The following is a 14,900-nucleotide window of genomic DNA, read 5'->3' on the forward strand; positions in this document are numbered from 1 at the left end:
CCTGAGGGACCCCAGTCAACCATATTTCATAGGATATAACTGGTTAAGCTCGATTTGTCATACGCCTACACAGTCTCACGAGGAAGAAAATAGCTGGTCTACAGAGCTATACACACAAGTTTGAAGATCTGGTATTTTCTGTCTGAGCAATTATGAGCATAATTTGGGCATAATAACTCTTGGAGCACTTAATGCATCATTGCATGCATTAAGTACTTAGAAACCCATTAATAACAAGAAACAGATCATTCTCACAAAAAAAGCGTGAACAACAGATCCATGCAAGTTGCAACTCCAATTGTTCATGAAGTTGTAGGATAATCATAATAGTAGGCTATATTAGCCTATATGCCTACATTTTAGATGTGGAAAAGGAAGTCTGCCTATTCGAATTTAGTCACCATTGCTCACCAACTTCACTAAACAGCTATTTGTTATTATAGATATGTTCAGACCATAGACTGTGGTTCAGACTAATCTATCTCTCACCAATGCACTAGGGTGTTCGTTCCCCCCCCCGTCCCCCTCCCCGAAAAGATGCCTAGTCGTGTGACGATAGGACAAAAGCTATGACCAACCCCACTGCGCGCACACACCCACACCCACGCACGCCTTTGATAACTGTACGCGCTTTTAAGCTTGCTGGCACCACCAGCAAAGGGACGCGACAGCCAGGCAGCCGAGTCTCTGCATGTTGTGCAGCTTTCACAGATCAGCAACCAACCAATAAAGCAAGTTAAGCAACATGACAATCAAGTACTGTCAAGTAGTGCCTCCCGCTGTGTTGCTGCTCCTGGGAATAGTCGGCATTCTGCTGGTCGTTCTGTCGACCGAAGAAATAAAGGAGCCTCCTGAAAACATGGTAAATAAAATAAATAACACTAAAAAAATCATTAGTTTTACCTGCTATTTGAAACTGCTGTCATTGCCTGAATGATGCTGCAAACAGTCTTACTCTCTCATGAATGTCGTGTGTTTAACAAGAAGAGAAGAGTCGTTTTGGTGTAGTTTCTGCAACGATATTATGATCTGCTGCCGGCGCGCCGCAGATGCTCTGCTGTTGGTCAGCCGGCTGGGTGCGCACCCACCCACCTGCCGCTTCGCTGACCTTTGACCGATCATCAAATGAATGATATATAACCGGAAATAATAATGTTGTCAATATGTCACCTGCTGGCTGCTGCAAGTGCTTATATCCGCTGTTTGTTTCCCATATAACCAAAACAATGTGGCATAATAGTATCTGAGTTATAGTAATGCCGCGTGGCGTGCGTAACACAGGTGGTCAATCATTGGGAATTTATTGGCTAGTCACACCGCTCAGTTCACCACTTATTGACTCCTATGGTTCATGTAGCCTAGTTATATTATATATATGCTATTATTATTATTAGTAGTAGCCTAGTAGTAGTAGTAGTAGCAGTAGCAGCAGTAGTATTGTTATGGAAATGTAACCTTATATGTCCCATAAAAATATTATTATTTTATATTATGGGAAATAGGCTATGCAATTTGAGTAGGATTTGGACTGGAGGCTACATTGATCAGGTATGTGCTACATACCTTTATTCAGATCACATAATTCTGAAATAGTAGGTTAAATTAATCTGCTATAAAAGAGGATGCCATACACTATGGATTTCGTTCTATTAAAGGACTTCAACTGCTAAAGTGGACATAGTGTGGGCTACTTTGTTGTTTGCACTGAAACCATGGGCGGTCAGAAGAGAGCAAATCCCACAGTTGTGTGTTTAGTATCAGCATTGCATCCTTTTGAAGTGTGTTTGAACACTGAATCTCAACCCACTCAGTCATTGTCAACCAGATAAGACCAATTAGAGCGTGCGCACACGCACGCACACACACACACACACACACACACACACACACACACACACACACACACACACACACACACACACTTACTTTGAGAAACAAACAAGTTTAAATCCTTGCAAACCTCACCCCACCCTCTGGCATTATTCTGTGCTTGGTGTGCTTTGCACTTTGCATTGATTTTGCATTAATTTCAAACTAAGCCAAAATGGAAATTGAGGACAGAAGATGGAGACAGAACAGAGAAAGACACAATGGAAACAAGGGGAAAACAATGAGAGATGCAAGCATTCAGTAGTAGTGTCTTGTGTTAACTTCAATCAAGGGTCCCTCTTTCGTGAACCTCAAATGCACTACTTTGAAATATTTTTGAATGGACCTATGAATAGAAGTTATTCCACAATAGGCCGTGTTTTGTCATTGTCAACTATACTTTGTCAAACTAAATACTTCAAAAGACGCCGAAAGCAATGAATTAACTGTCAAACCTCTGCTATTTTTTATTTGTAGCAAATATCAAAAGATATTTTTCTAAAAAGCATTTTCTAAGTAGGCTACTCAAAGTTGCTTTACAGGTGCAACAAAAGGAAATGGTTAAAGGACTAAAAGAATTCTCTCCGAAGGATTAGGAGCATCTTTGATGTGGTTAGGAGTGACTTTCAGGGAGCGGCAGCAACTGAAAAGACTCCACCATCACCCATATCACATTAATACCAGTTAGACTAGTTGTCTGATTAACCACTCAAGTCCAGATCTACTGTATGTTATACTTTGCCGTGCAACTGTGCCACACGAAAATAGCAGATCTACAAGCTCACAACGTGTTGCTTGTAGGTGTCAAGAGCTTGTAGACAACCTACCCTGCCTTCGGTTAAGTTCCGCATCACCTACAAATCTCTCCATGCCCTCCCAGGGGTATTCAACTAGGGGACTACAATTGTAAAACAACATGGAAGTCAGGGGGCCACAAGACTGTGACAACAAAAATTAAAACAATTTCCATGGTTGACCGTTTACCGTCTAGCTTACATTTCAGTAGCTTGTGGCCAGATTCACTACTTTCAGAATGACGTAGCTTTCAAGTATAGTTCAGCTATTTCTAGGCCTACTTTATGAGTTTTGAGAGGATTTTGTCCATCATCAAAGACGGAATTCTCCATCTGTATCCATGTTTTAGTTTTGACACCAACCAAAGAAAGACTTCTCTTTATCTACTCTAACTCTCAACTAATGGTTCAAACACATCCTAAAAGCTTGTGCCCTTATCAGCCAATATGAAAATGGAAAACACTTTCACAATGTCAGCCTGTCTCCATTACTCTTCGCACACAAAGACGTTTCATTGCCTGGGATCCATCAAGGAAGCTTTGAGAAGGAAAGGAAATTCAAATGGTCATGTGACAGGGCTGCGCCATGACACTTTCATGGACACTTTCATGGGAACCAAACTACACCCGGAAGTTCGGCAGAATGCACTGGAGTCAATGATAGCTCAGTGGCCAGCTCATGAACAAACACTATTTCTAAATGACTGAGACCTTTTGTAAAGTAATCGCTTCTGGAAAACAACAGAATATATAACACATTATTGTCTGCTGTGTTGCTTTTCGATGTGTACACTGTAATGTTTATAGAGGTATGGTATCTAATGAGCACAAAAAGTACCTTTCTGAACGCGGACCAAGTATCGCGAGACTTCCCACCGTTTCCTGTCTGGCAGCCAAATCTTGCGATACCTCGGAGCCAGGGGAGGATTATCCAACGGGCCTGTTGGGCCCAGGCCCAGGGGCCTCTGAGCTAGGGGGGCCCCGAGCTTCAGTCTCCACGTGGCCATGTTGCTGTCACACGGAGGCTCAAGCTTAGGGGCCCCCAAAAAGTGCAAAGTTAATAAGTTATTACCTTTGAACTTTTTGCCAGTAATGGGCTTATCATGGCAATAAAATAAGCCTAAATGTCCTAAACCAGTGGTTTTCAACTGATTGTGAATGAGGGACCGCCACCCTGACTTAGAATCAACCTGGGGACCACTGTTGTGTTGGGAGGGGATGGGCTAAGATTAGTGCTTTTGTATCACTTGCTATGCATCCCATCATTCCCATGTGTATACGACATCCCACTGTCTCAAGTCTCAACCAATGGTCCATTGACTAATCATTTCCTAATTATAATGACTCATCCAGACATTACGGTGAACTTCCCCCTCTTGAGATTTTAACTCCCTTTTTCTGTTGAATTTCTTGACCTCCCACTTGTCAGTAAATGACAAGTAGAAAGAAAATGTCACATGAAATACCTCCATGGACGACCTGTTGAAAACCCCTGTCCTAAACCATCATATGATACTGCAAGTGTTTAAACCCTCAGTTTTTCCATAAGGCTTCCAGAGTCTCCAAAACCAAGGGGGAGGGGGGCCCTTTGCATGTTGGTGGCCCAGGGGCCCTTTATCTCTAGATCCACCTACAGTATGCTCGGAGCCATAACGATACCTGCTGCTGTTTAGATCCTCAGATAAAATTATCCTGTGCACTCTGTGCGCATCGAAAAGCAAGTGATTAGAAAACAACCTGTGATATGTCTTCTTTTATATTCCTGAACTGATTATATGACAAAGGTCTCAATTTGTTCAGACATAATATTTGTTATGAGCCGGTGTGAGTTTGGCTCCATGAAAGTGTCATGGCGCAGTCCAGTCACGTGACCATTGCCTTTCCTTCTCAAAGCTTCCTTGGGATCCATGCACAGAGCACACACTGGAACATAGATATTAAAAAAATAGATGCCAAATTCTCAAATAATATACAGACCCACCCAAGTCTTCTGACTTATGGGTCTCCCCTCTGTCCCTCATAAATACCAGTATAGGCGAACCTTCTGGCATAGAGCTTTCAGTGTGGCCGAGTCCCTACCCTCTGGCACCCTCTCCCCATGGAGATTGGCCAGGCACCAACACTGGACTTTTAAGTCTGCAACTGAAGAGACATTTGTTCACATAAGGCTTTTGGCAGCTACTGTAGTTTGCTATTTAAATTACTCTCCCTGTTTCAGTACGGAGTCGTCTTGGACGCGGGCTCATCCCACACAACTATGTATGTTTATAAATGGCCGGCCGACAAGCAGAACGGCACTGGCATCGTAACAGAGCACAGCGAGTGCCACGTTAAGGGTGAGTAAAAAAACAATGTAAAACATACAGATCTAATAGACCAGGGGTTTTCAACTGATTGTGAACAAGGGACCACCACCCTGACTTAGAATCAACCTGGGGTGGGGACCACTGTTGTGTTGGATGGGGATATGGGCTAAGATTAGTGCTTTTGTAACACTTGCTATATGCATCCCAAGTCTGTACAATGTACATCCCACTGTTTCTCAACCAATGGTCTACTAATAATTTAGAATTTCTTGACCTACAACTTGTCAGTAAATGACTGCATCTATGGTCATCATAGGTCACCAGGTCATTTAGTTCACCGCTTTGTGGAAAGAAAATTATAAAAGATCAACAAATCCTACATTACTAAATGCGTTGTCAGGGACCACATGCAATACTTTAACAGACCACCAGTGGTCCACGACGTACCACCTGTTGAAAACCCCTGCGATAGACCACAGAATATTAAATAGAATTTGACAGAAACCATTCTGATTGGGGAAACATGATAGTCTTTCCTCCCTTCGATAGCATTGTCATTTCCTAGTCTAGTCATTAGTTCCTGTAATGTTTAAGTAACTATTTCAGCAACATGCCAGCTGGCTTGCCACATTAAGTCTTGTGCAATGTTCTGTTCCCGGGGGTATATGGTCCATTTCCTCAATGTGCCTAACCTTTGAGTGCCCCACTCAACTGTTCCTCTTCTTGCTCACGTTAGCTTTAGTTTGACTCTGTTTCCATAGAAACACACAACAGTTGACACTCTGTGTGCCACTCATCAAATCAGAAAAGGAAGAAAGTGTTTTTTGGGAAGGTCACTCAGGTCAAGGGGCTTGTTAAGCGGAACTACTTTCTCTCCCTCTCTCCCCCCCCTCTCTCTCTCTATCTCTCTCTCTCTCTTCGTCAAGGTGGAGGGATATCAAGCTACGCAGGCAACCGCGGAGGCGCAGCCCGCAGTCTTGAGCTCTGTCTTGAACAAGCGAGGAAGGATATCCCACGATCTAGACACCACTTAACCCCCGTCTATCTGGGAGCCACCGCCGGCATGAGACTGTTGAAGTGAGCGGAAAAGGTCCTGTGTTAATGTTCAAAACACAGACATTAAGTTGTCCTACAGTAGGACTGTATTTCTTCAGTTAAACTGTACGTGTCTTGAATCAGTTGAAAGTATAGAAAGTCTTACTGAAATCAAAGTACAAACATATCAGCAGCAAAATAAACTTAAAGTAGCAAAAGTAAAACTATAAATAAAGTGCCCCTCGGGGCACATAGGTCTCCACGAGGGCAGGTCAGGTTGTGGCCTCCTGGAGTCCTGGTGGCGCTATAATAGGCCTGGCAATTGGATGATTTAAAGCATTTTGTTCCAAAAATGTGTTTTGCAAAAATCCACCCGTTGGGTAGCCAATGTGCCAATGTGAAAAGGGTGGGATATATTCCTCAGCCTAGTAGGAAAGTCCATGAAAGATTTCAGGTAAATTGCACTCTGCGTTCATGATTTAAGGCTTTTTGTTCAAAACAGGCCAATCCTGCAAACTTTGAAAGCCAATGTTAGCCAATTAGGATGGAATATGAAATATCGGTCAGAACCGTCTTGAACACATGACTAGAGATACTGTGTAATGATTTGCTGGATTTTTGGACAGAATCTGGAGTAGTAATATCCAAAAATGTGGTTGCGCTTGGTGGCGCTATAACAGGCCATTCTGGAAAATTCTGGGGCTGAGGTTCATAGTTGGCATCTAGGGAGTGTGTGTGCAAAATGTGGCATTGACCGGGTTAATGGTGCCGGAGATGAGCTGGTAACAGACGGACGGATGGACTATTGGCTATTTATTATTTAACTTAACTTTTGGTTAATACAGTATAATCTGATTGTCACTATCATCTGGTTACAGCATAACCAATGCCACAGAATCACAGAACTGTCACCATCATGTCATTACAGCATAACCAATGCCACAGAATCACAGAACTGTCACCATCATGTCATTACAGCATAACCAATGCCACAGAATTGTCACCATCATGTCATTACAGCATAACCAATCCCACAGAATCACAGAGGATACTGGAGGAGGTGAGCGTCAAGCTGCGCTCTTATCCGTTCAGATTCCGGGGGGCAACCATCCTGAGTGGCAAGGAGGAGGGGGCTTACGGCTGGGTTACAGTCAACTACCTGCTGGAGAACTTTGTCAAGGTGGGTTTGGAAGGTTCCAATCACTGGGAAAACATATTCAAATCCCCCCAAATTGAAGTTTTCCAACAGTTTCACATAGCCAGGGGTTTAACTGGTGGTCCATGGAAGTATCGCATGTGGTCCATGCATTTATTAATGTAGGATTTGTTGATTTTCTTTTTCATTCTTTCCATGTAGTCATGTTGGAGGTCAAGAATTTCAACAGAAAAATGTAGTTAGAATCTCAAGAGGGGGAAGAGCACTGGAATATTGTCTTATTATTAGGAAATTAATAGTAGTCATATGGAGCATTGTTTGAGGTTTTGTGTATACATCCCACTAAAAGTGGGATGTGTACACATGGGATGCATGATTCAGTAGATCAGCCCTTCCCAGCATGTGGGCTGGACCTTGAGGATATTGCAAGTGCACGCCCAAATAATTGGCAAAACACCTTGATCAAGCAAAACATGTCATGGTATTTCTTTCTTTAAAACATGAAAAAACAAAAAGTGGTCAGATGTGGGCCCGATCCAGAAAATGGTGGGAACCGCTTGATCTGGATACGTGTATATCTAGATATAGGTCATGATCAGTGGTGGAAAAACAACTGCCATATAGAAATACTCAAAGTCTAGAATTAAAAATTGACTTGAGTAAAAGTACAAAAGCATTGGCTTCAAAATGTACTACCAAAAGTACTTGTTATGTAGAAAGCAGAATGTCCCGTTTCACAACTCGAAAATAGCCGAAATGTACATAATAGTGCTGATGTGGTTAATGTATGTTTTGAAATAATAATCAAAATCTACAAACTAGTTCAACCAAAGTTTCCAAATAATTGTAGTGGAGTAAAAGTACAATATTTGGATCCAAGATGTAGTGGAGTAGAAGTAAAAGTATTGGAAATTTGAAGTACTCAAATAAACAACAAATACCTCAACAGTACTTAATTAATTTACACCACTGGCCATGATAGTTTCTTTTCTCTTGGCAATACAGTATGGCTTTGTGGGCCGCTGGCTGAGCCCTGGCAGAGACACAGTTGGAGCTCTAGATTTCGGCGGCGCCTCCACCCAGATCACCTTCGAGACCTCGGCGGAGGTGGAAGACCAGGACAACGCGATGGAGCTGAGGCTTTATGGACAGAAGCACCGCCTGTACACCCAGAGCTTCCTGTGCTACGGCCGAGACCAGGTCCTGCGGAAGCTGATGGCTCATTTAGTGAAGGTACTGTAGGTACAGCCACTGGTTAATTTCCCTCAGCCTGCTGTGCTGATACACAAGGGATATTATCCACATTGGTTTTATGGGTTAAGAGGGAACATTTGCCAGAAAATAGCAGATCTTCAAGCTCTCGAGAACCGTCAAAGCAATAACCTTCACATTTGGCTCCAGAACTGGGCATGTGATCGGCAACGATCACACGATCACAAGTCAAGGAAAATGCATAAGAATGAGGGGCGTCGCCCGTGAATGACACGCACGTGGGTGCTGTGTCATGGAGATTATGGACCTCTGCTGACGTCATAGTGCATAGCACGTCATGCTGACAATGGGTAAACTGCACTAGTTCATTTACTCTTCACAAACTCTGGTGTAACATGAAACTTTTTTGAGACCGATTAAAGTCAAACTTGCATTGCACTGGCCAGGTGTATTGTAGGTCAGTAGACAGCTACTGAGACCATTCAATAGTCTGATTAAACCTGATAATGAATGGGACATTATCATGTCATCTGGTTACAGCATAACCTTCGATAGCATTCAAAGCCGGTGCCTATTTCACTGTCTATTCATCACGATCATACTTTTCTTGACATTTGTTGTCCTCAGACTCAAGGGCCAGGCCCCGTGCTGTCCAACCCCTGCTACCCAGCTCATTTCAACATCTCCGTCGACCTTGGAAAAGAGGTGTTCGACTCCCCGTGTACCGCAGAGTACAGGCCCATGACCTTTGACCCGCAGCTGATCGTGACAGTGCAGGGCACTGGACACTATGAGCACTGCCTGGGCAACATGTCGCACATCTTCACCTTCGACAGCTGCTCGTACTCCAAGTGTTCCTTCGACGGAGTCTTCCAACCCAATGTGACGGGAAGCTTCATGGTGAGGACTTTTAGTGGATGTTTTGACTAAATAGGCATGTTTATTTTTAATGCCGGTATTATTTTGTGTGCAGTTTGATTCACTAAAGTTAATTTTACCTCGTTCATTTAGCTTGGTTTGTGGTGTCACAAGGTCATTTGTGCACTCTGCTCCTTCTATTTTGAATGTGATGTAAGATTAAGTAAAAATTGCTTTCTGTTTTTAAATGTTTGATAAAGATGATTGAGAGGTAAACTACTTTTCTCTCTATTGGCCTATTTTATTATGGCTGCCAGTCAAATACAGAATGAATTTTCTTGCTTGATTACCGCAATGCACTGCCAAAGAAAACAACTGACAGATTACAACTTGTGAAAAATGCAGCATCATAGAAGGTAGGTTTGTTTCCCTGCCCACATCCGCTTTTTTTCTACAGGCAGGTGTTTAGTTTTAGTGATAGAGTGATAGAGAAAAATCCCACACACAACATATTTGTTTTGGTTTTTCACTGTCCCAGGAATGGGTGGAGAAGAAGTTCCCAGCTCCATTTTCTAGGAATATCTTTGAAATAATACATACGTATTTTGCCGATTTTGCCCCCCCATAATTTTATGTTTTGATGGAATATTTTACATTCTGTAAAATATACCCGTGTTTAGTTATGGTGTGACAAAAAGGATGTTTAGTGTTCCAGGTAGGGTTATAAAATGTACTTGACCTGACTTGTTCTCTAGGTTTGATCAGACATGGGTTTGGCTGACCACTCACTATGTCCCGTTTACTGTTCACAGGCATTCTCTGCCTTCTTCTACACACACTCCTTTCTTCAGCAGACGACAGGCATCACTGTGACATCCCCGTCACTTATGGAGCAAGCAACACGTTCTTTGTGTACCATGAGCTTCTCTGAGGTAAGTAAGCCTTGCCGAGCCATGAGGCCCATAGGGCAGGAGCCCAGGGACGTGCACAGAGTGTTAGAGAGGCAGGGGCTGACCATGAGGCCCAAAGGGCAGGAGCCTATCTCCTGTTTCTGTAGCGTGAGGCATCTTGGGGTACTTTTTCAAGGACCCCCAAATTTACACTAATCAGCCCACGGACCCCCATTTGAAGAGATATGCCAGGGACCCCCCCATGAGAGAAGATTTTTACGGCTCTAGCAGTGATTCTCAACCCGTTTCATTTCAAGGACCCAAAGTTTGACATGCATTAGGCTACGGACCTAATGGCATTTCCATCTCTGGGACCCCCGATGTATATTGTAAAACCGTTTGGTTCCACACACTCTCGGAGTTACAGAACCGTAATGGTCCATTTTGTTACAAACTATCATTTAGCTGGGGACCCCCTGGAACTGCCTCAGGGACCCCTGGGGGTCCCTGGACCCCACTTTGGAAACCACTGCTCTATATAATAGTAGAGGAGCCCAACCTCCCAGTTTGACATGTGTGATTACCAGTAGGTCAGTGGTTCCCAAACCTTTTAGCTAAAAGAAAACCCAAATCTACTACCGGATCACAACAACGTGTCGCTTTGCGCTGCGTTGTGAGCTTGTAGACTGGCTATTTTCACTACTTATTAAACGTTTTTAATTTATGGATTTAGCTTCATGAAATTACTGGGAAAAAAATCATGGAAAAATATAAAGGAATGTAGGAAACAAAAAATAAAGGGAAGGGACCCATAAAAATGTGTCTGCGACCCAAAATGGGTCCCAACCTTGTGTTTGGAAATCTTACCTCTTGTATTTATTATATCCTCACAGATGCTCGCAAAAGCACCAGAGCAGGAGCAGCGTTTGAAGGATTACTGCGCTATCTCAGTCTTCATGCAGGTGCTCATGTTGCGTGGATACGGCTTCGATGAGCTGTCCTTCCATCAGGTCTCTTTTCAGAAAAAGGTGAGAGTCGGTTTTTTATTGTAGGTAAAAAATTGTAGTAAAAATCAAACTTAAAAAAATAAATATATATTTCAAAAGATTATTTTAAATTAAATTAAAATAACACACTTCACAATTCAAAACAAACAAACCTAACGAATCTAAGAAATTCCAGCGACGCATAGTGCCATAGGCGGCGGGTGCGTTTTACCTTTGGGTAGGCTATAGAATTGCGTTGGGGGGGGACTCTCGCGGCCGAGCGAAGCGAGGCCGCCGCCGCGGATTTATTAATTAATTTATTTCCCAGATGGTCTAAAAATGAGTTATTTAGCATACTTTTACCAATGAATTAGCCTATACAGCCAACGACTTTTGGACGTCTTTTTCTCAAGTCTCGAGAGTCAGTCAGTGTAGATTACCCGGCGGTGTTGCTGCCCCTCCGGGAGTCGCGGCTCACGGCTCTTCACAGACGGCACAGAGACAGCAGTCACTCCGCTGAACGTGTCAGTGTTGCTGCAGTGGTGTGAACTGTGAACCGTGCGGGCACTGAGTTCTGACAGCCGACTCACAGCTTCTTCTTCTGAATTAGGCTACTTTATCTTTGCCTTGAAAAAGACATTTTGCGTTTTGCTGTTTCCCCAAAACAAACCAGCGCGCGCTACTCTTTGCTACAAAGCGACTGGAAGGACGAGGTTTACAGCTGAGACATACCAATAGTAGTCAATCATATGCTGATTAGGCCAGTTGCTGTATGTATAGCCTATATCCGATCAGCGATCACCAGGGGGCAGCGACAACACACGCACACACACACACACACACACACACACACACACAAAATAGCCTTCTATAATGCTGCGCACATATATTATATATATTTAAAAAAATACCCAGCATAATTTTTGGGAAGGCTAAGCCTTCCCTAGCCTTATGCACCCGCCGCCTATGCATAGTGCACTTGTATCTGCTATTTTCACTAGTTGGACGGGTCCCGGGCAAACGTCTAATCTCTCTTTTTGGGTCTCGACCAAAACCACTGAACAGGTGGTCCGTGGGCCACTGGTGGTCTGTGGAAGTATTGCATGTGGTACCAGACCATTCATTTAGTAATGTAGGATTTGTAGATTTTTAACATTTTCTTTCCACTAGTTGAGAAACATTGAACTGAATGACCTGGTGACCTATGATGAAGGTGACCGTTCATGTATTCATTTACTGACAAGATGGAGATCAAGAAATTCAACAGAAAAAGGGAGTTATAATCTCAAGAGGGGGTAGTAGTCAATGGACCATTAGTAGAGAAACAGTGCGATGTATACACATGGTATGCATAGCAAGTGTTACAAAAGCACTAATCTTAGCCCATTTTAGACAAGAGTTTGAATCCCGAGCGTTACATTGGTTCCGTGACCCGGATCGGGTTTCCCCATGGGAGGAGGTCAAAAGGGGGGTGAGTGTAGCAGAGTGGCTCAGAGCCTCTGTCTGATGGCCTCAAAAGTCTAATATCTCCCCCAGTCCATAGGGATATCCCTTTGGTCTAGTGGTTAAGATGTTGAACGTTCACGTAGGAGATACATGCTTACTCTAACTAGTGTTTCTTTTGGTGCAGGCCGGAGACACCTCTATCGGGTGGGCTCTGGGATACATGCTTACTTTGAGCAGCCTGCTGCCAGGAGAGAGCATCGGACTGATGAAGGCTCTGCCTCCCGGACCCTGGGCCAGCGTCATCTTCATCTTCACCCTCCTCCTCCTCTCGGTCCTGTGTTACCTCCTAATGATGATGACCTGTCAAAAGAAAAAGGGCGACGGAAGCGTTATCTAAAGAGTCAATCTGGAAAATGTATATTTGTCCCATGTTGGCTCTTACATTTTTATCCCACTATTTTGTAGTCAAATCTTTCACCCGGTGCCACTGCCAATGCCTAAGCTGTAATCCTCTGCCAACCTGGGGAGAGCCCTGAACTGAGCTCATGCTACCTTCAGTGCAAGAGGAGTGAGCAGACCGCTTCTTTTCACCTGGCAGGGGGGAGTACCCCCAGTTGGACGGAACGCGTGGAAGGAACCTGTTATTCCAACCAGTTCCTTTTCCCTCCATCAGGCACCCTGGCTGACCAGGGGGAGGCAGTATTTGTCCCATGTTAATTTTTGGAAGAGAACACACTGGTTTTTTTAATAGTCCGAGCTGCTCCAGTGTGTTTTCCTGCTCCTGTGACTTGCCGGGCTTGCCTTGGTGCGGCAGTAGACTTGCTTTCTTCTAAAGTTACTTTTTGTTTTTGATATTGCCGTATTCTGTTATAGACTTTAATTCATTCCTTCATTCAAAAAACAAACAAATGTTTGTGTACATATGAAGCAGAGTGGCTCAGAGCCTCAGCCTGATGGCCTCAAAAGTCTAATATCTCCCCCAGTTCATATAGGGATGTCCCTTTGGTCTAGTGGTTAAGATATTGGACTGACGGGAGACCCGAGTTCGAATCCCGGGCGTTACACATGCATTTGCTTTTGTGTGAGTTTACTTAAGCAATGTTAGCTTAGCTAACACATGCACTTATTTGGATGTTTATTTACAACATGTTCACTTTCTATGCGGAGAGGGAAATGTCTTTGATTCCGGCTGGATTACCATATTATGAATGCATCAACCCACATACAATTTCTGTTTGCAAAAGACTACCCACACAAGTCTGTCAAACAACACCATGGCAAAACAAAAAGGGATGCAGTACAAATTTTAAATCACATATTATATTTTGCCCTTTTGTGTCCTTGCCGTGGTTACAGTAAATAAGCGTGTACAGTACAGGGCCACATTGCCATTGGGCCGGTGGGGTCAGGGCCCAGGGGCCCTTGGCTCTCAGGGGCCCTTTGGGGAAGCGGGACCGTGTGGTGCTGGGTTTGACCCCTGCCCCCAGGCCGGAGGTCCCTGCTTAAATTTAGGTTAAAAAGATAATAAAAGAACAGAAAAAGACTGACAATTTGACTTACTCCTACTCCACTACATCTCAGAGGCAAATATTGTACTTTTTACTCGACTACAATTATTTTTGTATTATTTTACAATTACTTTGTGGATTAGTACAAAACATTCATTGACCACTTTAGCCCTATTTCAATTTTAAACATTGGCTACTTGAAAATAGCTAAGCTTACTTTTCTGTCATTTGATGTATTGTTGTGTCTTGTATTTGACAAAGAAATCTAAATAAAGTATGTAAAAAACATAATGAATGGGCTGAGAGCAAAGGTGTACACTGCAGTCGATGAGTGCACATGACAGGTGGACACGGCTGCTTGTTCGTATGTATTTTGGCACATTTCTGTCTAATTGTCTGTGATACGATTTCAACATGAAGTTGATGATAAAAGTGACCGCTTCTGTCATTTCTCTCTTTTTGCTCACAGACACAGACCAATAAACATTAGCTTTAATTTAAATTAATTTAAACACGTAGATAACAAAAATAGAAAACAAACAATATGGGTACAGTAACTGGAAAAATGTGATAACTGATCTAATATAAACTAATGTTACAATTCAACTAGTATCATTGATTGATTGATTGATTGATTGAATACTTTATTAACAGTTTGCAAAACTGTAGGCTACAGTGGTACGATTATATAAATGGTAATAAAACGAATTGTTTTCCATATTAATTGAATATGAATTGGATACACAAGACTAAACATCATATATACTTGTAGTAATAATATACAAAAATTGAAAATGTGTACATTTACAATACAGCCAAGTTGGCTCTCCAGTCCAGTCC

The 14,900-nt window shown here is 42.9% G+C and overlaps 1 protein-coding gene across 1 annotated transcript; it reads left to right on the forward strand.

Moving 5' to 3' along the window:
• The first annotated feature begins 667 nt into the window (after positions 1 to 667).
• On the forward strand, positions 668 to 14,351 carry LOC308316616 (ectonucleoside triphosphate diphosphohydrolase 2-like). The gene is made up of 9 exons (XM_080765309.1): positions 668 to 862; positions 4,882 to 4,999; positions 5,896 to 6,046; positions 7,025 to 7,184; positions 8,166 to 8,393; positions 9,000 to 9,272; positions 10,043 to 10,162; positions 11,014 to 11,148; positions 12,737 to 14,351. Exons 1-9 carry the CDS (start codon positions 746 to 748, stop codon positions 12,947 to 12,949), a joined length of 1,515 nt encoding a protein of 504 aa, XP_080621435.1. The 5' UTR covers positions 668 to 745; the 3' UTR covers positions 12,950 to 14,351.
• The last annotated feature ends 549 nt before the right edge of the window (positions 14,352 to 14,900 follow it).

The sequence above is a fragment of the Protomyctophum bolini genome (assembly GCF_963924005.1).
Source record: "Protomyctophum bolini genome assembly, chromosome: 6".
NCBI lineage: Eukaryota > Metazoa > Chordata > Actinopteri > Myctophiformes > Myctophidae > Protomyctophum > Protomyctophum bolini.

Excerpts from the sequence above, each read along its gene's own strand:
- LOC308316616 (XM_080765309.1), top strand. The coding sequence starts at position 746 with ATGACAATCAAGTACTGTCAAGTAGTGCCTCCCGCTGTGTTGCTGCTC. Across the intron at positions 9,273-10,042 it reads ATGTGACGGGAAGCTTCATG|GCATTCTCTGCCTTCTTCTA; the intron begins GTGAGGACTTTT and ends TACTGTTCACAG. Across the intron at positions 11,149-12,736 it reads AGGTCTCTTTTCAGAAAAAG|GCCGGAGACACCTCTATCGG; the intron begins GTGAGAGTCGGT and ends CTTTTGGTGCAG.